Below are 25,000 nucleotides of genomic sequence, written 5' to 3'. Positions count from 1 at the left end.
ATGTCAATATGACATTATTTTTTAATTATATACTGATATAGAGATAATTGTTTTTATTCGCACTAGCTCCTAAAGGATTATTTTCCTGGTAGCTGACTAACAATTCCGACAAACGCGAGGCCTTATAATAATTTATATACTTACCCTGGAACTCTGCTACTTATAGTATCCAATTCAAGGTTTTTTCCTCTCTCTCTCTCTCTCTCACTCTCTCTCTCTCTATAAGAGCAAAAATGCCAGAGCTTAAAGTTCTGGCGGTAACTAGTATTACAAAGTTTCTTAATACTGGGATTTTATAAAAGAATTTTGTCTTCTCTTACTTATTTTGATATAGAATATAATCGTCCTTGTTCATTCTTTGATTAGTTCAAAAGATTACATTTATTTTGTATTTCTCTGTGTTATGATTAGTATTTAATAGCGTACTGATTCTGTCTCAGTATTTTCCTTTTTTTTAAATTTTCACTACTCTATAGTATTTTATTTTTGGATATGTAGCTTATATCCCTTTAAATCATTGAAACTTTTTGTTAGTTTCCTCATTACCTTGTATAATAATTATCTTTAAGATTACATGGTGAAGATTTTTATTCTACAGTATTTTTTCCCATTTTCTGTATTGCACGTTCCTTCGTATTACGAGTAGCACCTTGCGATCACTTTTATTTCGTGACATGCGCAACTAAATCATTTTCGAGAATTTCAAGGCGACCGACCTCAGGGACGCAGGAGCTATTCCCGTTGTCGTGGCCCGCCGACAGACACCTGTATGCTGGCTTATGCAGCTGCCTGGAGATGTCTGCTGCATTACTTACCTGGTACGAAGTGATATGGCCGTTTCGGTGCAGAGGCGGAGGGGGATACCAAAACACAGATGCCGTGGTGACGTTCGTGAGCTGCATGCGGACATCCTGCGGAGGCGCCGAAGGTACTGGAAGGGCGTGGGGAAGAGACGAAAAGAATCAGTAAATGCCTTCAGTTTTAGATGTATGTAATTTTTTTGAGGGGTTTACTTGAAAAAGGTGTTAGTTGCGATAACGGCTTTGATGAGAATTCATTGACTTTGAAAACTCTCTAACCTCCTACTAGATTAGCAATGTAAAATTGCAGCTGTTAAATGTACAGACCGACACGAATATCTGTTTCCAGTAGATTCAGCATATTTTTAAAGAGATTACATTATATTTGTCTTTTGAATGAAATTTGAATTATTTAGAGAGAGTGAACTTATGCAACATATTTTGAGCATATGTCCACAAAATATTTCGTCTGAAAGGGATAGAATCTAACATATTTCAGAGCCCAGTGGAAGGTTTTACGACGTTCGTAGAAGTCTTGAACAAAATTGATATGGTTCTTATAAAAGAACCTGATTACTTGAACGAAGAATTAGCTCTATCTGCGAATACCCACATAACCTTCAGGTGGTGAAAATAACACGAATATTTTATGCATCGTTGGAGATGTAACCTTTAAAAGTTTTCTTTCTTTTTTTTTCTATCGGGCAAGATACTTTTCGTGAGTCAGAGAGTCATATTCCATGACATTTGTCAGTGGTGTTTTATGATTTAAAGCTACGAGAATGCCGCTTATCGCGGTCGTTTCTATGTTCACGTATGATTATGGTTAAAATCTGGTTGTGTTAACGATAGTGACGATGGGATGCTAATCATTTTGAAAAATTTATGTTTGTTTTTATATTTTTTCTTTGTTATTACCTCTCAATTTTTTTTAGTATAGTTTGGCCACTAAAATCCATAAAGAAAGCATTTCGTTTACTGTTTCATCGTATGTATTGCTCAGATATTAAAACAATTAATTTGTAAAGAAAGGAAATTGAATATATCCATATTCTTTGTATAGAAAGGACATTTATTATATTCATAAATTTTTCGATAATTACTTTTTGAAAAAACTAAGACTGTGAATTTTATTCAATGATATATATATAGTGTATATATATAGTGTGTATATATATATGTATATATTTTTAAATACTCTTTGTAAAGAAAGGAAATTGATAATATCCATAAATTTTTCAATAATTATTTTTGAGAAAAACTAAGAGTCTGAGTTTTATTTAAATATATATATATATATATATATATATATATATATATATATATATATATATATAATATATATATATATATATATATATATATTTGATCTTGAAAAAATCTTAGGCACATTTAGAGAGAGAGAGAGAGAGAGAGAGAGAGAGAGAGAGAGAGAGAGAGAGAGAGAGAGAGAGAGAGATTTTAGATTCTTAACCTTACCAGCTTCGGATGTGAGAAAAGTCCTGCTATTCGAAGGAGCTCCTTCATAGGTCTTGTAGAAAGGGACGAGAAAAACTGTATACGAACGGAAGTGGTAGAGGCCGTGAAGGACGTAGGATGAGGCTCCCCCGCCAGCGTTCACCACCGTCACCACTGTGAAGTTCCCTACGGAGCCTGTTTATTGAAAGCATTGCAATATGTGTATACTATATATATACCAATATATATATAATGTATATATATATATATAGAAGATATATATATATATATATATATATATATATATATATATATATATATATATATAAATGTGTGTGTTTTGTGTCATGGGTTTGGGGTGACATTGAAGTTACTGGAAGGAATAAACCAGAACGCTTTTTTTAAAATTTAGTGCTTCAGTAGTCGAAATATTTAGTGTTAAACTGACTTTTATTTGTTGTTTTTCCAATTATGTGAGCAGATTAAACTTAGGAAGAGAATAATAATATGCATCTAAATTGATTACTTTATCATGAAAGTAATCTACATAAGTGTACACACATGCACCATAGAACCATATATGTATCAAGTTATATATATTACTATCGTAGTATAGCAAATAAGTTTGCAGCAATGCTGTTTGTTACGAAAAAGAACTAGACCTTTTCTTGATAGAACAGTGAAGACATCAATGGATGTAAATTTTTTCCGTGTCTGATAAACAAAAATAAGGAGTATCAGTGATGCTTCCAAATAAAGAAAACGAAGGTTTTGAACTACATGAAAGAGGGGAAACTCAAATAAGTTATCAGTGATGGTTCCAAATAAAGAAAACGAAGGTTTTGAAAGAGGGGAAACTCACCTTTGACGTGCGGTCGACCGTTGTATGCAGGGGCATCGCTGAGGTATTCGTCTCTTGACATGTGATGGAGGCGGATGTAGAATCCTTCCACGGAGCTGACTTCTTCAGTCATCTTTGAAACGAGATACGTAGCAGTATTATTTAACGAATGGAAATGCCATTGCGATAGTTTGGTCTTCAAACTTGGTAAAATGAGAATGACTCGGGTTGCCAATCTCGATTCTGATTTTGAATGATTTAGCACAACTGTTCTGTGAGAACGCGCGAGGAAAGTGGATTGTTTCGTGCCAAAGTTAGTTCATACTGCCAGGGTGAAGGTTGCTGAGAAAGGTGATTGGTAGGGTGAAATAGTCACTAAATGTAAAAAGGTAAATAAGGTTTATGCGGAATTCACTAACAAGGACACCTAGATAAAGAAACCCAGAAATACCAATAAACGGACGCACGCATATGCATACGTATATGTACATAAATATATATGTATATAATTTATATATATATATATGTATATGTGTATATATAAGTATGTATACGTATTTTAAGAGTATGGTATGATACAATTGATTTCTAGTGTGTGATGTGTAAGAATTTATTTTTATTAAATTGTCTTATTACCTGGACAATTAGTTTCAAAGAAAACGAGCTTAACAGAAAGTAAGATGACATCTCCATTAATAAATCAGCGTTATTCTTCTTGTCGGTTTTGATAAGTGCAAGGCACGATCTGCTGATCCATCTCAACTCAGACACAATAAACTGCGGGAAACTAATAAACTCCTTCACATCACTCTTAGTGATTAAACTTAATCTTCGTTAACAACAAACTACAGGTCGAGTGAGAGAAGAGAGCCCAGAGGATGGAGGTGGGTGGGGGCGGGGTATTGGGTGGCAGCCGGGCTGAGGGGGTGGGTGCAAGGAAACATGCCTTTAAAGCAAAGGTTCAAGAGGCGATAATAACAAGGGGCTCTAAGCCTCAGCGGGGCGGCCCAGCGATGCCAGTAAAGGGGCCGCCTAGCGGAGAGCCAGAAGAAATATATATGCATATAAATCAGCCCGGCGTGCTCTATATCACCCTTATATCCGTGTACAATTATCTCCTCGCTGTTCTTGTGAGACGCTCACATAAGTGTGCCATTTGTCTCTCGGTCTCTGTTCCCCGCCTCCCAGATTGGACAAGTCGCATTTTAATACTGACGGCTGACTGCCTTTGCTTTTTCCCCAGTAGGTGGCGTCTGGTTATCATTATCACCCTTCCCTCTCCCACCTTTCTTTCCTGATCCCCCTCTTCGTCTTTCTTATGTTTTTAGGACCCCTCTCTCTAACGTTCAATATCTAATGCTTCTTCATAGCATGGGAATGCGCTTGAGGATTCTATTTCGCTTTCCCCTTTCCGATTCGCGAATCGTCACTTGTTACCACTTAAGTATGAGTCTTTCAGATTGGTAGTGTAGATCACATTTCCCATGGGCAGCTCGTGAGGCGGCAAAGGAAAATTGCTGGCAAACATTTAAGAGTATACAGTTCTTTTGGTTTCTACAATTGAAAGAATCTTCGAGATGGCGCGGTTTCAGTCAAATTGAAAACTTTACATTGTAACTATATATATATATATATATATATATATATATATATATATATATATATATATATATATATATATATATATATATATATATATGCATGTGGATGGACTAGGGGAAGAAGATGCAAGGAAATAAAAATAGATGGAGAAAGTTGACTCGAGTGGCCGACCCTGCTATACAGTGCAACTACTATGAGTAAAAATGGGATGCTCAACAATATCTCAGCTATTTAGCCTTTTTGGTATAGTTTTATGGAATTTGGAATGTTAGCTGCTAGCGTCTAAAGTGGAATGAAAGTGTCTAGATTATTAGGAAGCGTCAGGCTTCACAAATTTCAACAGCCTAGAAATAATGCTCTAGAGTCTAGGCTGTTGCCAACAGAAAGTGACAGAAATCCTGGAATGAAGTTGACAGGGATTTCAAATCCAATAAAACTGCAAAAAAATATTAAGAGCATTCGTATTGGGATTTCTCCATTAAAGCGCCTACAACTTCAGAGGTGTTTCTTGTATCGTATTGAGAAATAATTTATACAACAAGCTTAAAAATACATATCAGTCTTTTTATTTTCAAATTATTAGAACGATATTTAATCATCTTCACAATATCAGTTAATTTTTTTCGTGGGTTAAGACTGCAGGATATGTCACACTACCGGCTGTAGCCACACAGTATTTGATTCCTAAGAATTTTAGTCAGAATATTATTTTTTTGGGTTGAGTTAATATTGTAGAGCCACCATATGCTTCTCCTACGGCTAGATTAAAGTCATGTTCCTCGTTGATATAGAGCCTTGAGTCAGCACACGACTAGCGCAGTATGCCTGGAGTTTTATCCATGTAAGACTAAATCATCCTGTGTGTCCTTACTCGGTCCATATGCTTTTGCTGAGGTGTAAGAAACATAAAAAGGTACCAAGCGTATCCGCAAATATATTCTATTCGCTTTAGGTGCTCTAATTTCATTTGTTATATGTCCTGGGATGCTTTTAAAACATATATTTGTAAAGTATTCCGCTCTTGATTCTTCTCTGATATGTTATCTCGAGGGAATTTGTAAAGGACGCACTCTCTCCTTGAAGGAATTTGTAAAGGACTCTCTCTCTCTCTCTCTCTCTCTCTCTCTCTCTCTCTCTCTCTCATAACAGACAAAGAAGACCGTTCGTCTTGTCGTTCTGATATTACCTCTCCCTTAGGTTCAACCCCCTCACCCAGACAAGGGTGAGAGTGAATTTTTCTTTGTGATTTTTTTTTTTCTTAGGGAGAGGACTTTTATTGTTGTCGCGGCTGGGCGTCATTTCCCTTATAAACTCGCACACACGCATTTCCACGGATGTTAAACAATTCTTTAGGCTTAATGATATCCTGATATATACATATAATGTTTTTTTTTTACAGTTCTTCCTCTTACTTTCTAGAGCTTTCTGGTTTTAGAAATGGTAAAACTTTTGAAAGTTTCATGTCAGTTTGAAATCAATATTGATTTAGATTATAAACAGCAATTTAAACAAAAATAATATAAATAGGTACTCGTTAAACTGCGGTTAACATAAAGACGGTAAAATCACCTCGGTATTGGATTAGTAGTTATAAGCACCATCTTCATAATCATCTCATTATCATCATCATCATCATAGCCACCACCATTATCATCATATACAGTGACAGATAATAAACGTAACGAAATATGAAACAAGCAAACCAAATGGAGGCATTAATTGTACCTTGTTCCCCTTCTTCAGCCCTCCCCCCAACCACCAACACCCCCTTTGCGAAACAGTGCATTTGGTATGCACCCAGTGCGTCGTAATATGCGTAAGTTTTATTAGTAAGACATAAGTGCGTAATGAATAACTTAAGCAAAAGCGCATGTATCAAGGCGCACTTTATTGTAACAAGGAGCATATCATCTAAATGGGTTTGCAACACAGCGCCGGGTAATCCAAATGGATTACGTCCTCGGCGCCATCCTTGGATATCTCACGCGATGTGCTCCTATGGCTGTGGGATGCCAGGGAACACAGGGGCGTTGATCTCTCTCTCTTCTCTCTCTCTCTCTCTCTCTCTCTCTCTCTCTCTTTTGTGTTCTAAGTAGTTAATGACAAACTATTTTTCAGTAAACATGAAATGTTGATGATAGTAAGAGGAAAAAGAGAAACAGTGTATTAGAAGCCTTAAAACTAAGAATAGATCTGATTATTTAGATTAAACATATATAGAAAAGTAGGAGAGAGAGAGAGAGAGAGAGAGAGAGAGAGAGAGAGAGAGAGAGAGAGAGAGAGAGATAAATGAGTAAAAATCTTGATGAGGTGTGAGGCATATTAGAGAAAATTATATTTATATTACGTAGAGATTATAAAGCATTATATCTGAGAATACACACAATCACCAGACATAAAATGCTATTATAAGATTGAATGATGCATAGAAGCAAAGTTCGAAAATAAACATCGAGTGTAGTCATATGAAGAAGCCACGATTTAAGAAGAGCATTTAACGCAAGTATGACCTTGAATCAAGCCTTAAATACAGGCTACAGCAATATCTCCGAGGTCATAAATAGCGGAGTTAAGGAGAAGATTTCCAACCTGGACAGATTTAAACGTTAGCCGAGTAATATGGTTCTGTAATCAATTCCGCCCTAATCCTCCCGTGATGCCCCTGGCCCTAAAGATCTGTGGCACCCGTCCTCTCCCGGAATCCATGAATCAGGTGGTAACTGTTTTTCCGGAGCTCCTATTCATTATATCCATACTCCTCGTAGAGAGAGAGAGAGAGAGAGAGAGAGAGAGAGAGAGAGAGAGAGAGAGAGAGAGAGAAGGCCCTAAACAATCATCCAAAATAGCTATTGGAACTGAAAATATATTACGCGCCATAAATCGACTCCAAATCCCATTAACTCGTGGAACAGAGCACAGCTAAGCAGTTCCCTCTGTAAATTCTCCTTCCCACTGGTTGTCACTAATGCCAAAAGTCGCGTGTAAAGTGGCAGACCGTTCGCCCCTCCGGTCTTGTAGTCCCCGGGGACGTGGAGGGGAATAACGTGCTGTACCTGGGTTGGCGAAAAATAAGGCAGAGGGAAAAAATTCAAGTTCCGGCAATACTTTATTGTCTGAGGGAGCAATAGTTAAGGCGTTCTCTTTTTTCTCACTCTCTGCCCTTCCACACTTCCTGGAGAGAACGCACATCTATAATGTCAGTTATCGTTAAAATGCAGCGCAGGAAAGCGTCAGTTAAGGGGGTTATTTGCCCTTACCATTTCCTTTAAATTTAGGCCCAGCTGCAGCTGATGGCGCTCCGTTTGAAAACGGGAAAAGAAAGCGAATTCCTTCACGACCCGTGCATTTGCATCCCATTAACGGGGTGCGAAATGGCACCCTGCCTTCTCTGATCGCTTAGGAAGGGGCCGGAATGGCGCCATTCTGCTACAGCGCCTCTCTTATGACATTCTTTCCGGCCTTCGATTGTTTGGCCTCGCGTCCGCAGCTGATCATTGCCTCACACGATGGGGTACGGATCCTTTAAATGATGGGAAATGCGAAAAGGGAATTCACTGTAATTTGCAGTCACCCTCCTGATAGGTTCAAATAATAAGTTACAAGTGTTTTTAAATAGTGATAAATATTATAAGAGACAGCACAGCTAAAACTCCTGCACATTCTAAGACCTGTATTTATCTGACGCCAGATAGTACAGTCTTCTTACTGATTATATAAGTTCTAAAGTATTTCCAGGTCATATAACAAAAAAAAAAAAGTTCTCACGCACACAAATCTCCGAAGTTTGTAATGCAAAAAAAAAAAAAAGAAAATGCTGAATGGAATACCAAAGCAAAAACCAATAAATAAACTAACCCCCTGTCATATTTACCGCATTCGTATCCTCACTAGAAAAAAAGAAACAATGAATTCCCATGTACACAAACAACACCGGCATTGCGAGAGCGGTGAGCACGTGTAATCGATAACCCAAGTAAAGTTTTGAGGGAGAAGAGGAGACAAACTGTTTTCGCGAGGGTGAGTAATCTGCTTTGTCTCGACTCAATCGAAATTCCATTACCAGAGAGAAGAAGAAGAAGAAGAAGAAGAAGAAGAAGAAGAAGAAGAAGAAGAAGAAAATAATGTCTTTAGTGTCAACCCTGAAATTGTCATTTTTCTTTCATTTTACAGAATCCCTTGATACATTTCCGTTGTGTTTTGACATGTTTAGACCTTAAGAAAAAAAGAAAGCACGGTGAAACGAGCTTACACAGAAAACGTGTAAAGTTTGCTCTTCGTAGATTGCGACCTCATAAAATACAGTATGCAGCAGAGAAATCAGTACTGTAGAAAACATGCAAATTTTATTTCTTTGTGGGTGACGACCTTATAAAATGTAGCATACTGAACGTAAGTACTGAATGTAAAAAAGCTAATATATCATTCACTGTGGATTATGACCTTGCAAAAAATAGAGTACATTGAATATGAATGTCGTGTGTAAAAATCATAAAATTCAATCGTTCTAGATTGCAAAATCGTATGTACCTCCCATATGGGTCTCATCCCGCGAACTTTACTTCAAGTTTTCGTTCATCATCTTGGGGAAGTACTTTCCATTCCTGAATTAGAACGGGCGTACCAAAGGTAAAGAGAGGAAAATGAAATATCCAAACACATTCTCATCGAAGTCCGATTTCATCACTTTTTGGAGCAAGAAAAAAAAAAAAGAATAAACGTGTTTTCAATATTTTTATCGATAGCTACGGTAGAATCTCGTTACCTTCCCCACTCTCCTTATTCTCAAACGGCTATTTATGTAAAGCGTTTTCTTATTCATATCTCTTAGGGGTTAACAAAACCTGTTGTTTATACAGAAATGCTATAAATCCTGTCGCTTGTTATTGTATTTTATGACTGCGGAATCTGTCGTTTTATTTTCTTTAACTGGGATTTGTTTTTGGGTACGTTTTCTCTCTCCTTCAGTAGCTGGCATTGCATAACAGATTAAAATCTCTTGATGATCTCATAATATATCTTCCACGGGCACATGCAAAAACCCACAATGCACGAAAGAAAACAGTCTTTCCTGCAATTTTCTCTTGCACCAACATTCATTCCAGAAAGTCCACTTGGAAATCAAACTACCAACAGAGGCCATTTGTCATGCAGCGTCATGAAGAGACCATAATATTTCCTCACTGGGAACGACTTTCAATTTTGGCGTCTGTGTTAATAAAAGAGAGAATTGCCACTGTCACGGTGACTGAGAGCGCTTTAAAATGACTTACCTCGCTCCTAATGTACACTGTTCCCTTACTTCCATAATTCTTTTCTTATTACAACTTCAAATAGCACGTATTATGGATGGATTAGTCTTAATTATGGCCAGAAGATCGATGCTGATGTCTACATCCCTTGCTTGTTTTCCACCCAATTCGACATTGTGAATTAGACTTGGGCATAAAACAGATTTTCTTTATCGGTCAAACCTGTTTCTCTCTTTTGCAATACATTTGAATGTAAAGTTGTGTAAATATACGTGTTTTATTGCCACGGAATTGTCAAGCATCTGCCCTGTTGTATGGTAAGTTTTCCAAGAAGTCATGGAGTGAGATTTCAACTTAATTTAATTCTAGGGCACAAAAATCATGCATTAATCGATTTAACGGAAGTGTGTTACTCGGTCTGAATTACCTGCCATAGAATCTTAGCAGAAGCCGGCCCGGTCAATACAGCCTCCTGAAGGACAACTCTGGCGTTCTTCAGCTCCGAGTCTTCTATCCCAACGCCTTCTTTGCCTCCGTCTCCCCCGACCTCTGCGATTCCGGAGGGCTCAGAGACCCCGTGGTTGTTCTTGGCGCGCACCGTCACTCCGTAGGTGAGAGACGGGTTAACAGGCGTTAAGGTGAACGTCGTGTAGGTTGTGTAAGGTGTACCCATTTTCCAGGCTGAGTCCAGATTACTGTAGTATTCCACGACGTATCCATGCACTGGAGAAGCCCCTAAGGGAATGAAGAAATCAAGAAATTATGGTAGCTTTCTTAATTTCTTGTGGAATGATGTATTATGATTTAATATGAAATTATTAGTCTTTAGGAAGAAAGAAACTTTTGCTTTCATTAACTCGTACCTTGCTTTGCTGGGGCATCCCACTCCAGCAGAGCAGCCGTTGCATTAGTGCCTATAACGTTTGGTGTAGGAGGAGGCCCCGGGGCGGAGTCGGCGTCCGGCGCCTCGTGAAATACTACGGCCGGATCATTTGGGGACGATATGTTCAAATACGCTCTGGCCTCCGTCACTCCCCTTGTAGATGACGCTAGACACGCATATTCTCCCCCGTCTTCTGTCACAAGCTCTGGAATAAAGTCAAGGGAATGGCTTAAGAAGGACTATTTCTTTTGATCTTTTCAAGTTTTTGATAACAATATAATCGATATTTCGAAAACTTACTTTAGAAATGGAAATGAGTGCATTTTTAAGTACTTACTTTTGGTTTTTCAGTTATATGATTTCAGCTTTGAATAGCTTTGGTTACAGGTGGATTATTTTTGCCATGATTGGAATATAATTTTGATATTTTCAGCAATATGATAAAAGGAACACCAGTCGCGGAGTGCATCGCAAAACTAGAATTTTGATTCATCAAACCTGAAAAATCTTTCTACTCACCATGTATGCTAAGCGTATTATCAGGCAGCAAATGTCTTCTTGTGGTAGAGGTCACCAGCCGACCTCTGTGACGCCAGGTCACAGTGGGAGCTGGTGACCCCCATACCCGGCAAGTCAAATCAGCTTGGCCTCCGAGTGGGAGGGTCTGATTGGCCGGAGGCACAGAAATGATAGGGGGAGGTAACAGGTTATGCGAGCGAATCCTGACCAGCACGGGGGTCATGACCCCGCCTGCGCTGTTGACCCCACCGCAGATATAACGCCCCGAGTGGTGCTTGGTCACTTTGGGTACGGCGAGGATGATCTTGACGCCCATGAGGCCCTCTTCCTCATCGGTCTGCCCCGCCGAGGAGAGCTCTATGAACTCGCGGGTGGCGGGGAGGAGGTTTTGAGAGCCCTCTCGCGACCAGTATACCAGAGGCACCGGGAATCCCTGCACGGCGCAGGAGAGCTGCAGGGGCGCTCCCTCCTCCACCTCCACGTCTCCTTGTATCTCCTGAACGAGGGGCGCACCTGTGGCGAGGAGACAGACACCTTACTTTGTGGTTCAGATGTAAAAGGTGAAACTGTTCTAGAGAAAGTTCTGCTTTCGCTTAGTTTTTCGAGAAAAAGTTATAGCATTGTTCTTGTTTATTTTTATTTAAAAACCTAGGTGCGTGCTGCTGAAGAGCAAGAGCCCGCGCTAGCAAAAGGCTGGCTTAATCTAGATAGATAAATAGATAGGCACCTAACTTTTTTTTTTTTAGTGTATCTCTAATAAGGCACATTTAAAAACACCCTTTGATAAGAATTCATCCATCAACACTCACTATAGACAGTGAGAGAAGCATTGGCACTGATGGAAGCTGCTCTGTTGGCGGCATTGCAGACGTAGGTGCCGGAATCGGACGGCCGCAGGTGAGAAACGAGGAGGCCTCTGTCTCGAACTATACGCATGCGGCCGACGGAAATGTGGCCCCCCACGCGACGCCATGTCACGACAGGGGGCGGATCCCCCCCTGCTCGACAGCTTATCTCCGTCTCTCCGCCTGCCACTCCGATGACATCTCTGGGGGCCTTTACCCAGAAGGGAGAAACTAAAAATAGAAGTGATAAAAGTTTTTAAAGAAGTCCTCAGTTCCGACTAGTAGAAGCTTTTTATATGTACAGTGATAAATACTTACACGAACATATATATATGCAGACACATATATATATATATATATATATACATATATATATATATTTCTAAATATATTTATATATATACTTATATATATATATATATATATATATATATATATATATATATTTCTAAATATATTTATATATATACTTATATATACATATTTTATAAATATATTTATATATATAATAAGTTTATATTTATATACATTACATTTATTATGAGAGACAGTGATTGGCACCTATAAGATTCAAATAATTTCACATTGAAAAAAAAAATTCAACAGAAAAAAAAAATGCCGTAAGAGAAAAGAACTTTCAACCAAAAACGAAAAAATGTAGTTTCCAATAAATGAAAGTGTCCCATCGAAAGACACAGACTCCGAGTGACATACCTATCACATTGAGAATAGCGGGAGGGGAACTTCTCCTGCCGGCGGGGTTGGTGGCATGACAAACATATTCCCCTTCGTCAGTTTGCAACACCTCTTTGATTACTAGGGTGCCTGATTCAAGCACCTGGACCCTAACGAAGAGAAAAGATTTTAAATGTACCGGTGCTGAAGTTGATTGAAACAGAAATAAATTTTAGGTGAAATGTAGTGAAGTTGATCGCAAACAAATGACAGTAATTGGCGACAACAGATTTCTTACTGCTATGTATACATGGCAGTGGTTGAATTGTTTTTCTGTTTTCTTATGTATTAGAAAAATAGAGGAAGCAATACTAGTATTTGTACAGATATTTCAGGATATTGCAGGTGTTCCATCACCTATAAATTTTATTACAAATGATACTAAAAAATCTACGTTGTTGCAGTCCTTTCTTTTCTTCGTGTAAATCTTCCTTGACGGAAATGATTACCTGGCATATACACTACATTATTATTATATATCCGAGTAGGATAAATGAATGCAAACCGCAGGAAATCATAAAAAAAAAACTTTTCCTTACCTGTGGGGCTCCTCCTTCAGGTCAATCTCATGACCATTCCTGGACCAGGTCAGTTCCGGGGTGGGATGACCTTTTGGAGGGACGCACAGGATCTCCGCTCTCTCCCCAGATGCTGCCGACACGCTCATAGGCAGCACCCGGAACTCCTCCCGAAGGACTGAGGAAGAAGAAGTCGATTTGAGACAGATTAGTGTCAGGTGCGGACGAGGAATACTGTTTTCTTATTTCCTATGATAAACGAGAAAGAACGTATTGAATAATTTCAGTAATCGGTGATTAAAATTTTTTCAAATAAGATTAATTATGCTATTTTTTAATCTCCTATGATAAACGAGAAAGAACGTATTAAATAATTTAAGTAATCGGTGATTAAATTTTTTTTAAATAAGATTAATTATACTATTTTTTAATCTCCTATGATAAACGAGAAAGAACGAATTAAATAATCTAAGTAATCGGTGATTAAAAAAAGTTTTGTTTAAATAAGGTTAAATATACTATTTTTTTAATTTCCTATGATAAACGAGAAAGAATGAACTAAATAATTTCAGTAATCGGCGATTAATTTTTTTAAATTTTCCTATGATAAACGAGAAAGAACGAATTAAATAATTTCAGTGATCGGTGATTTAAACAGTTTTTCAAAAAAATGTGATTAAATAACAACTCCAACCCATCAAGAAATCTTTTACTCATGAGTTAACTGTTATTTCATATTTACGGATTATTGCTTTGGAAGTTAGGGAAGTACTATATGGAAGTCATGAAACTGAAATAATATTAATTTTCCAATGATTTTAGCTAGTTCATTCGGGCAACATATTGTCAAGAATATATGCCCTTATGGCAATTAAAATGTTTAACAGCTGAGCAATACTGTTTCATTTTATAAAGTGAACCGGATGATTTTACTTCGTCCCTAAAAGAGGGTTTGCCAAAGCAGGCTTTGTTCATGTTTTGCCGAAGAAAGGTAGGTTTCTGTAGAAATGATCTTCATTGAATATTTTGTAAAGAATTGCTGTATAACAGTTTGATGAAGAATTACATGCTTTTGTATGTTTTTATATAGCACGGACCTAGTGGAAACCGACTGAGAGGTTTTAGAAATCCTGAAACTGAATTCGAAAGACTGAAGATGGCTAGGAGGTGAATAGAGAAATAATTTCATATTGTACCTCAGTCATCGTTAAACATGTAATAAATATGGTCACTGAGGAAAAGTAGGAAGTGCGTCTGTGATCCAGAATAAACCTAAAAAGAAAAGACAAAGTCAAATGTACAAATTCGTCGTCATAAAATTCTCTCGCGGGTGTCAACAAACAGACGGAATTTAAACGAATGTATTGTATGGAGAGAAAAGTCATTACCTTTAAAGAATAAAAATCAATACGCCACCATTAGTTCATGGGTCAGAAACCCCACCATCGCTTTTGGCGAAATAGTGGATGCTCTGAAAATAGTCACGAGGGGGCAGGTGGGGGGACAGGTGCGTGATGTTGGTAAGGGAACTGGTGGCTGTGCAGACACAAATAAAAATAAAAATTCATAAAAACAACAGAACTAATTCCTCTCTGGTCTATGGCCTTAATACCTCTCTCTCTCTCTCTCTCTCTCTCTCTCTCTCTCTCTCTCTCTCTCTCTCTCTCTCTCTTAGGGCTGCGTGTGCTTTGTTTGAGTTGTTATCCAAACACAGCGAGTAACTGATCACGATGGTTAGTCAGATATGCGAGGGCCATTTTTTCCCATTGTTTGTCGAAATACTTGGGGGGGCATATTTTCAATTCATGATGTTGTTAATTCATATTTGGTCATTTTATGACCATGAATTATTAATGCCAGGGACTATAGATACAAGCAGGAACGCCCACTATATATTTTAATTGCTGTTACAATGACTGAATACTCATGTTCAGTTAGTAGTTTAGTAACATCGAAATTAAACATGTTGAAATTCATAATTCAGTGAAGCATTATGAAGACTGCCTATCAAATATATTAGATGAGCTCTTATTCGGAACAGTCTTTTGGCAGCATTTTATTCCTTGTCCACAACAAAAAGATTCTTAGTTCGCTGATATATAAGTTTTAAAAGCAGGACTCACCCTGAAGAAACAAACACAGGTTTCACAGTCGTCTTATATCATATGTGCGTTTGAGAGACATTCAGATAGACACACACACACACACACACACTTGTAAATATACATACATACATACATACATACATACATACATACATACATACATACATATATAATATATATATATATATATATATGTATGTATGTATATTTACATGTACATATATACTGTAAATATATACATATGCATATATATGTATTTGTATATATACATACATATATAAATGTATTATGTATATATACATATACATCCATATATATATATATATATATATATATATATATATATATATATATATATATATATATATATATATTTACACACACACACACACACACACACATATATATATATATATATATATATATATATATATATATATATATATATATATATATATATATATATATATATATAAACCTTGCAGACTGAAAAGTAGTCAAGGCAGAAAACCATACCTGCTATGGTGAGGGTGGCATTCTTCGACCTGGCTGTGCCGTTGTCGTTGGTAGCCAGGCAGGTGTAGACTCCTGCGTCGGTCTCTTTCTTGCCCTGCTTGATGGCCAGGAAGAAGAGAGAGCCCGACGAAAACAGCACGCGGTGGGAGTGAGGGTCCTGCTCAGATGTCGTCACTTTGACCCCGTCTCTGCTCAAAAAAGTAAAAAAAAAATAAGATTTATAAATAAAAAAAAACATGAAACGTTAGAAGGATATCTTGTTTTTTTTTTTTTTTGTTATTTGGGAATGGTATTTTAAAACAAAGTTCTGATTACCCTGTTCTAAAGTTTTTTCTTTTATCACACTTCTCTGCCTCCCTGTGTAAGTGTCAATTCCAGGTTTTAGAGCGTGTTATCATAACCTCCGCCACGTAACAAGAATGTGTGGTTTAACTTTACCATTTTATGAGCGTAATACTTCCCCCATTTAGAAAGAAAGCAGCATTAGGTGGGTGTTTTGCCAGGAAATAGTGTAATAGCAGCAAAGGTTTGTAAAAATTTGAAACTTTTTCTTTCCGCCGCCTTTTAAAATGAAAGCGACCATGTTCTGGAAAATAATCTTTGCAACTATACTTCTCTTTGTTATTATTGCACACCAAAGTAAATCTCCAACTTCATGGTTTCGCATAAGAATCAAACTTTATATATTTTTTTTCCTGGAAAAGAGTTTGTTTCGCCTTTTAAATGTGTAAGCGGAAGCATAGTACTTGATAGTAAAATTCTGTTATCAAGAACCTTACCTAAGATAAGCGTATTGGTATAATTTATACTTTATATTCCGAAATATATTTAACGTCCTCCTGTCTGGAACCTCCCTAACTCTAAGTATCACTCTAACGTGATGGTTATTTTAATGTTCTGAATAAGATTGCATGTTGGATTACGGTGAGGCATAAATCCTATGATAAGGCAGACCGCAAATTCCATACATACAAACGGTTCGTATATTTGTGCCAAATCCATCCATAGCATGTCGAATAAATTATAAAGCAACGTTAACTTTATTAGAAGTTTTTGCGACTAATACCCTTGGCTATTATAGCAAGATCTATGGTATGCAATGTACTTCAGCTGGAAATTATGGCTTGTCAAAAAATATGTTTAGATTTGGGCGTTTAGAAATAAAAGCAGTAGAAGGCAATAGCTGAGTACATAACGGGATATTAAAGGATCAAATGTATAGGATACGACGACTTCCTAAGGTACCAATTTTCGTATTAACCATTGCATAGGGGATGTCCACATGAGCAAGGCTTTATGTACTTCTGTGTGTTTTGGTGTTTACGTGTGTACGAAATATCCCTAATGTTCGTGATTGAATGTCAGAATCTATCTAATTATTTACAGGTAATATGCTTCTCAGTACTGTTAAGATTAGGTTTATTTCTTTGATAATCAGAATCACAGAAGACATCCGTGCGGAAACTTATTTAGCAATGTAGTTTTTAGTTTTTTGTTTAGCTATCTGTTAGTTTGTCTGCTTGTTAGTAGGATTATGTAAAAGGTTGTATGTGGCCAGTCCACCCTTCCAAATGCCAGTTCTCTCCAAAAGTTACCTTACTGTCTCTTCCAAATACAATCACTTGTGACCATTAACGAGGTCACATTTGGAAAAAAATTCGTCAAAACCTACATATACTTTTTTTTACATAATCCTTCTAACGTGCAAACTAGCAGATAGCCAAACACACAAACAGACAAAGATGACAGTGTAGACTTGTTCCCTGACTTCGCATATTTCTTCCTGAATGTTCCCTCTCACATTTGTCGCCTCCATTATACCACCTAAACGTTTTGTTTCTTCAAACATCATAAAAAGGTTATCTTTCATTTTTTCCGCTTTTTTGTATACAGTTTCTACCTTACGATGCAGTTGCTAAGTACTGAAATTGCCGTTATGTGAATTATATGGAATTTTCTTTGGACTTTTATCGCCACCTTTTTTCGTCTGGATTGAAAGGACTGCTTTTGACTTAGAGTATATAATTTTTTTTTTGAAGGAAATTCTCTGTCTAATATGGATGGAGATTGTTGAGACATAACAGTTCTTTTAAGTGTGAAATTTCTCGAATGATCAAATATGCAGCTGCGTTTAGCATTTGTACGGCTACAAAAACTAATACCTCACCCACAGGCGCACACACACGCACATGCACACACATGCACACAGTATGAAAAATCCACAAAAAATGAATTATGAGAAATTTCCTAAATCCCTACTTTAGCATATAGGTACAAAAATCCAACATGAACACGTTAATTATTGAGCTCAACAGTGAACGATTATTGATAGTTAAGGAAATGCAACTAGAGATGACAGTGAATCCGATGAGCCATATCTGTCCCGGCTAAAAGTATAACCTGGGACAAGATACACGAGTGGACTGATACTAAAGGTAAAGATAATTTAATTCTTTCTTTATTCGTCGTTTTCCTTGGTCAAGCAAGAAATTCTGAACTTAAAAGAGGATATTTTGTTTACTAAAAGGAAAAGGATGCAGCGGTTCTTTTGGAAATGAATGACAGTAATTATTGTCTGTTATACAGTATACAGATTTTAGTGACTTTCAATGTATGATTTGCTAAGTGTCATTATTTTGAAATTTCTCTACATTTATATACAGTTTCTAGAGCTGTATGCGATATTTGCATATAAGTTGAAAATTATTGTCGGTGTCTATTTTAATTATTTAGAAATTTTGTGTTTCATTGCTTGTGCAGTGTATAATCTTTAGCGAATTTCAATGTATTATTTGTAGTGTCATAATTATGAAATTTCTCTACACTTATATACAATTTCGTTGAAAATGATTATAAACGATGAGTCTGATAGTTTTTAAAAATTCGTGTTTCATTGTTTGTAAAGAATTAAAATCAATCAAAAGAATATGATGATTAACATACCTGAACCAGGTTATTTTCGGATGAGGATTCCCTTGCGCAGCGCAGTTCAGCGTCGCTGGATCGCCTCGAGCAACGACTAAAGACGTTGGATGCTCCACGATCCTTGGCGAACCATCTTTTATACCAGAGTGAAGAGAATAAAAAGAATGGCATTAGATAAAAAAAAAAAGACTGGAAAACCAATATTAACAATAGAAAATGTCTTCCAGAGCATGGAAAAAATATGTCGACCTCACCCATTCAGACATACGAGTACTTCTACTGAGAGACTCCTTTAAAGATAAGCCTCTGAGCGAAAGAATAACAAGAAATACGCAACTGCCGAGGCTCTAGAGATATAGGAACTGCAACCTTTTGATAAGCCTCCCTCACATATCTTTAGTCTGCGAGTGACGAAGCGTACACACACACACGTACAAGTACATACAGTGGTCAATGAGGTGGTACAATAGAGGGAACTCCGTGTCAATATTTATGGTGTAAAGCTCAGGCTAGATCAGTCCATTCAGAGCTTCCCAGGTACTCATATAGGTTTCATCTCAGCTGAAATAGATGGGGCAAAAGTTAAAATGTTCTCTTTTGTTGACCTTTCTAAAGGTTTTGATAACGGAATCCCCCCGGTGCCTTTTTTTTTTCATCCTCCTTCTCTTTAGATTTTCTGTGCAGGGTAGACGGCGACTGACTTTCAGTACATAGTTGCATGTACTGCCATAACTACGAATTGGATGCTCGTGGGGTTTTGGGGCAATTTTGTTGATGCTTTCACAATTCAGCGTCAACCTCTTCCTTGTCATTGGAAATGTTTTTCTTAGACGATGAAACAGGTTTAAATACGTTTTCTGATTTGGTTTTATTTCTAGAAAAAAATAATTGCATGTTATGCTTTCAAGAAATGCTGGATAGAACTAGAAACATGAAATACCATTACTTGCTCGTTGTTAAAGATAAATGTTGGTAATCCCACTTGGTTTATGACTAAGTTTGCTTTATCAAAGGAAGCTGTTTTTCTTACTGTTGTGGTATAATGTACACGTTAAAATAGGCACCTTGTATAGTTTCAGGATAATGTATTATTATTTTATAGTTATAAATATTTAGATATTTATGAAACTATTTAGTTTTATGAATTTTTCCTGCCTAGTGCTATTTGTATAATCGTATATAATTTTCCATTGAATCAGTATCCCAATAAAAGGTTATAATCATTACTGGGGGCAAGCACAAATTACAACACTAAACGTCATCGTGAACATCTTAATGACGTTGCTCTTAACATTTGCCATTTCCATTATTAACATTGTCGTGAAGAATGGCAGCGTTGCTGGCGGCTTCTTTATTGTTATGATTATTCGCAACAACAAATAAACACTGGGCCGGGCCTGTTGATATTAGGCAGATAAATCCGTTCTTATGAAAGCTTCTGTACGTTACAAAGAAACATTGCTTGTTTATATACACGCGTGAATGTTTGCGTGAATGAAATTGTTTTCGATTACAGCTAGTGCTATTATTATTATTATATTATTATTATTATTATTATTATTATTATTATTATTATTATTATTATTATTATTATTATTATCGGTTAATGTTTCAGTTGCTGATGGCGTTTATCTGATATTACTACCATAACTATAACTATCATTTTGGAATTTATTGAATTCTGTTGTTACGATTCGATTAATTTTATTATTACTAAGCCATCTACCACTATTTATCGCTGCTTGTTTTGGTAGTAATTCTTCTTCTTCTACTACTACTACTACAAATAGTATTGTTGTTACTATTATGGTTGAGGTTGTTTGACATGTATCATAGTAGCCTGAGAAGCAGCATTTCCTTAATTTTCTGTTTTATGACGGTGTATCACAGCCCTATTTTATGGCATTATAAACCTTTAGGCCTAACATTATGCAGAGTGGGTCATTTTTCATTCGTCGACCCCTAACAAGATGGGAAATTTACGTCATATACAGAATACACTTGCTCGGCGTTAGGCTGTTAGGAGATATAGGTTCTCGTGCAATCCGTCGATTCTTGTATGAAGGATTTGTGTGTGTGTATATACATACACACACACATATATATATATATATATATATATATATATATATATATATATATATATATATATATATATATATATCTGTATATGTATATCCATAAATACATATATATATATATATATATATATATATATATATATATATATATATATATATATATATATATATATATATCTATATCTCAAGTGCATGTTTGTTGTATTAAAAATAATCTTGTCTGAATTATATATGCGTGTATGCTTATTCTACTTTTTGTATATTATATTATACGTCAATAAATACACAAAACATGCCCACATATGTACTTTTCATTGTAAGACTATTCCATGTATTTAGACTGGGTATTCCATGTATTTAGACTGGGTGGCGGCTAAAGGTTTGAGCCCCTCTTCACGGGCGGAAGGACAGGATCGTACCACGGACCTTGCAAATACGAGTCAGTGGGCCACATTTTAATATATATATATATATATATATATATATATATATATTATATATATCTATATATATATATATATATATATATATATATATATATATATATGTATGTATATAAATTATATACATATATCTACATATAAAATATATATGTGTATACATACTATATATATATGTACAGTATATATATATATATATATATATATATATATATATATATATATATATATATATATATATATATATATATATATATATATATATATCCCACACACACACACACACACACACACACGTATAATGTCTTGGGTCCTTGGCAGAGCGTGACAGAGATGGCACACAAATGGAAAGAAGAAAAAACAATAATAACAGACCATTTCAAGGCAAGACATGAACACCGCTTTCCATTCACTTTGTGCCTCATGCATTAAAGAAAGACGGGGCGTGGGTGGGTGGGTGGGTGGTGGGCGGTTGGTAAGAACGACGGGGGGTGGGGGTGGGGGGTGGAGGTACGACATGGAGGGGGAGGAACTTGCTCCTCTCCACAGACTCGTCCTTTCTTAAAGCCATTACGTAAAGCAGGGAGGCGGGACACCTTAATTTTCTGCACCGTTGACTATCTGGTGCTGGGGAATATCGGACCCCCTAACTTCATCTTCATAGGTCTTGGGATATTGTCATCTGGCAATTGCTTCCTCCGATTCTTTCCTTCTTCTTCTTCTTCTTCTTCTTCTTCTTCTTCTTCTTCTTCTTCTTCTTCTTCTTCTTCTGTATTTCTTTTTTTTTCCTTCTTGCCTTGTACTCCCTTTCAGCTTAGCTTTTTCTATCGGTGGATATTTTATTTATTACTCCTAATTGACGGGTGATACCTGTTTTATACTTTTATTTTTTTAGAGGTACTTTTTTTTTATATTATTTTATCACGTGTCAATGGAGAAAATTTTGGATTCAGCTTTTCAGCCAGAAAACTTAATCTCATATGACCTCTTTTTTGGTTTTATAATTTTTCGTGTTGTTGTTACGTCTTGTTTGTCTGACCCCTCATCAGATATGTTGTTTCAGTTTTCCAAGAAGTTGTGATCACATTTAGATTCCTGGTAAATCTGCCTTATTTGAGTTATCAGTAAGTATCGGTCTTTATTAATTTTGAAATTTATTTTATCCCAATTATTAGGAAATTGCCTGAATTTGTTCTGATTTCACATGGAAATTATTTTCATTGGTATTCGGATGTGTTTCGATGAATATTATAAATTGGGAAACTTTGCAAAAAAAAAAAAACATGTTAGCAATTAAGAGCTGTTATGCTCTGAGAAGCACGTAATTACCTAAATCCTCGATTTATCCGTTCCGATAAATTTTCAGTTCCATCAGCTCCAGAATCTGGCACTCACCGAAATTATTCTGTTTGCTTAAGCACTGTAATTAAAGTGTGAGATGGAAGCTTGCAAGGACTTACGAAGTTAGTCGTTCTTTCCGTAAAATTAATCAGCGCAGATTCTGGTCAATAAATGAATTTGTGACCTCCCAAAATATCAGGCACAAGCTCTTTGAATATCTGTGAGATAGGGCGTGGGACTAGCATCCTCATCCCAAAACATTTGCTTAAAATAGAAGGTATGAGAGGCGTATGGTTGGAAATTGCATTTATTATTTTATCTATCCATTTATGTTCGCCAACTTTCTTTCTGTAGCCGTGGCGTGATTGGGTTGGTTCGCCCTGACAGTTTTTCCTTTTATAACAAAAATCTGAGGCCGTAACTCCAGCCTCCACTGCCTTCGCTTTGATTCTTTCGTCGATATCTTTCTCAAAAGAGAGCAAAATGTTATTATTCCGAACTTGGCTGAAGTAGCCAACTTTTGGGGTAAAAAACGTCCGAAACAGGGGATGGAACAACTCTTTTTACGCCCGTCCCCCTACCCAGCCTAAAACCCGATTCCCGGTTTGGCGTAGTTTTTCAGCAAAGTTCGCCCACAAACTCCCCTTTATGTGACGCGGTCAGATTATACGCAAAGCGGGAAATGATCATTTACGCATTTCTACTTGAAAGAGGTCACCGGATGGCTATTGCGTACCCGATTTGCCACTTCGTAAATCGTTTACAACAGAAAGACTTAAAAGAGAGAAATTTAAAGCGACGAAGACAGTGTCCTCGGAAAAAAAAAAAAAAAATGCTTTCTTGATTGTGCTTCAGCTTTTGAGACTAAATATCCGGGTTGGTCATGAGAAGGCAGCTGCTTTTGAACGTGAAGTAAACGATATTTGGGAACACGGTAACAACAATAGGTCTTCGTCCTCTGCGCACCCACTTCCCGGGGGATTAAATTGCAATCGAAGCAAGATGAAACTGTCTCGTTCAATTGAATGTTGTCACTTGACGAAGATCTCTCTGGCTGGTATAAAATGAACGGATATTACACCGCACAGTCTCTGTCTCTCTCTCTCTCTCTCTCTCTCTCTCTCTCTCTCTCTCTCTCTGTGCCACTTTGTAATAATTCCCCATTTATGTTTTTGAAGCAGGAGAGAGAGAGAGAGAGAGAGAGAGAGAGAGACTCATTCTATGTATTAGAGTGTACTTGGGTACCTTTTGAGAAAAACAAAAATCATAATAATGCTAATCCCCCTGTGGGTTAATGTTGATATCGTGGAAAAACTGTAGATAAAGATGGAATGTAAAAAGGGGCCATTGAGGTGTATTTGTCAATTAAAGCACAATAGATATAAGTGAAAGTGACAATTCAGAAAAGTTATGAAAAATACAGTTGTGAGTCATATGTGGCTTCTCCCTTTGGTTAGTTACTTTACTGTCAGAAAAAACTTCAGTTTTCATGAAAATTATGTTTACATGTTTAAGTTGAAAAAGGCCCAGAACTTAAATGGATAAATCTATTAGTACCACAGATAAAATAATTTGCCATGTGACCTTCCTGTGTGAATTTGAATGTGAGAAAAATCCGGATGAAATTCGTTCCAGAACGACCTGGAAAAAAAAAAACAATAAACACCAGAAAACCATAAGTAGGTGAATGACATGGAAAGTAACGCAATAAACGGAAGATAGTACGAACGCGATTAGTCCATTTCACTGTTCCTTTTGCCAATTTAATAACGTTTCTGGACTGACTCATTTCTGTAAATGGTTTTCTTAGCTATCGCATAAAACATAAGACTGGAGAAAGACCTGAGCGATCACCGTGACATCTGTCCGCCTCGGCTGACCTTGTATTGCGTCCTGACACAGTTGACACATCCGGACAGATTTGTCAGAGATGGGATCTGTCAGAATTCCTCACATTTTGTTCGTAACCAGAGGTTCTTGCGTTGCCACACAAACAGTCTAGTGGGATATAAAACAATTTCTTACATTTTCCAAGGATCTTGTATTCAGACACTCATACAGACTAATGTGATCTAGCAGAATTTTTGCTTATTTTCGTAGTTTTTCCATTCATACGCACCGTCTACTCCCGGAATTTACAAA

The 25,000-nt window shown here is 36.7% G+C and overlaps 1 protein-coding gene across 2 annotated transcripts in view; it reads right to left on the bottom strand.

The window, feature by feature from the left end:
- LOC136833325 (protein sax-3-like) overlaps positions 1-25,000 on the bottom strand; it is a 123,609-nt gene that overhangs the window by 33,133 nt on the left and 65,476 nt on the right. For both annotated transcript variants that reach the window (XM_067095321.1, XM_067095323.1), the window contains exons 2-12: positions 19,015-19,129; positions 16,072-16,259; positions 13,472-13,628; positions 12,912-13,042; positions 12,162-12,428; positions 11,353-11,865; positions 10,814-11,038; positions 10,378-10,685; positions 3,121-3,232; positions 2,280-2,453; positions 816-931 (exon numbers count right to left, since the gene is read on the bottom strand). In XM_067095321.1, the coding sequence (XP_066951422.1) occupies positions 816-931; positions 2,280-2,453; positions 3,121-3,232; positions 10,378-10,685; positions 10,814-11,038; positions 11,353-11,865; positions 12,162-12,428; positions 12,912-13,042; positions 13,472-13,628; positions 16,072-16,259; positions 19,015-19,129 (2,306 nt within the window). The remainder of the gene's footprint in view (positions 1-815; positions 932-2,279; positions 2,454-3,120; positions 3,233-10,377; positions 10,686-10,813; positions 11,039-11,352; positions 11,866-12,161; positions 12,429-12,911; positions 13,043-13,471; positions 13,629-16,071; positions 16,260-19,014; positions 19,130-25,000) is intronic.

The sequence above is a fragment of the Macrobrachium rosenbergii genome, chromosome 51 (genome assembly GCF_040412425.1).
Source record: "Macrobrachium rosenbergii isolate ZJJX-2024 chromosome 51, ASM4041242v1, whole genome shotgun sequence".
Lineage (NCBI taxonomy): Eukaryota > Metazoa > Arthropoda > Malacostraca > Decapoda > Palaemonidae > Macrobrachium > Macrobrachium rosenbergii.
This window is presented reverse-complemented; position numbering and strand designations above follow the sequence as displayed.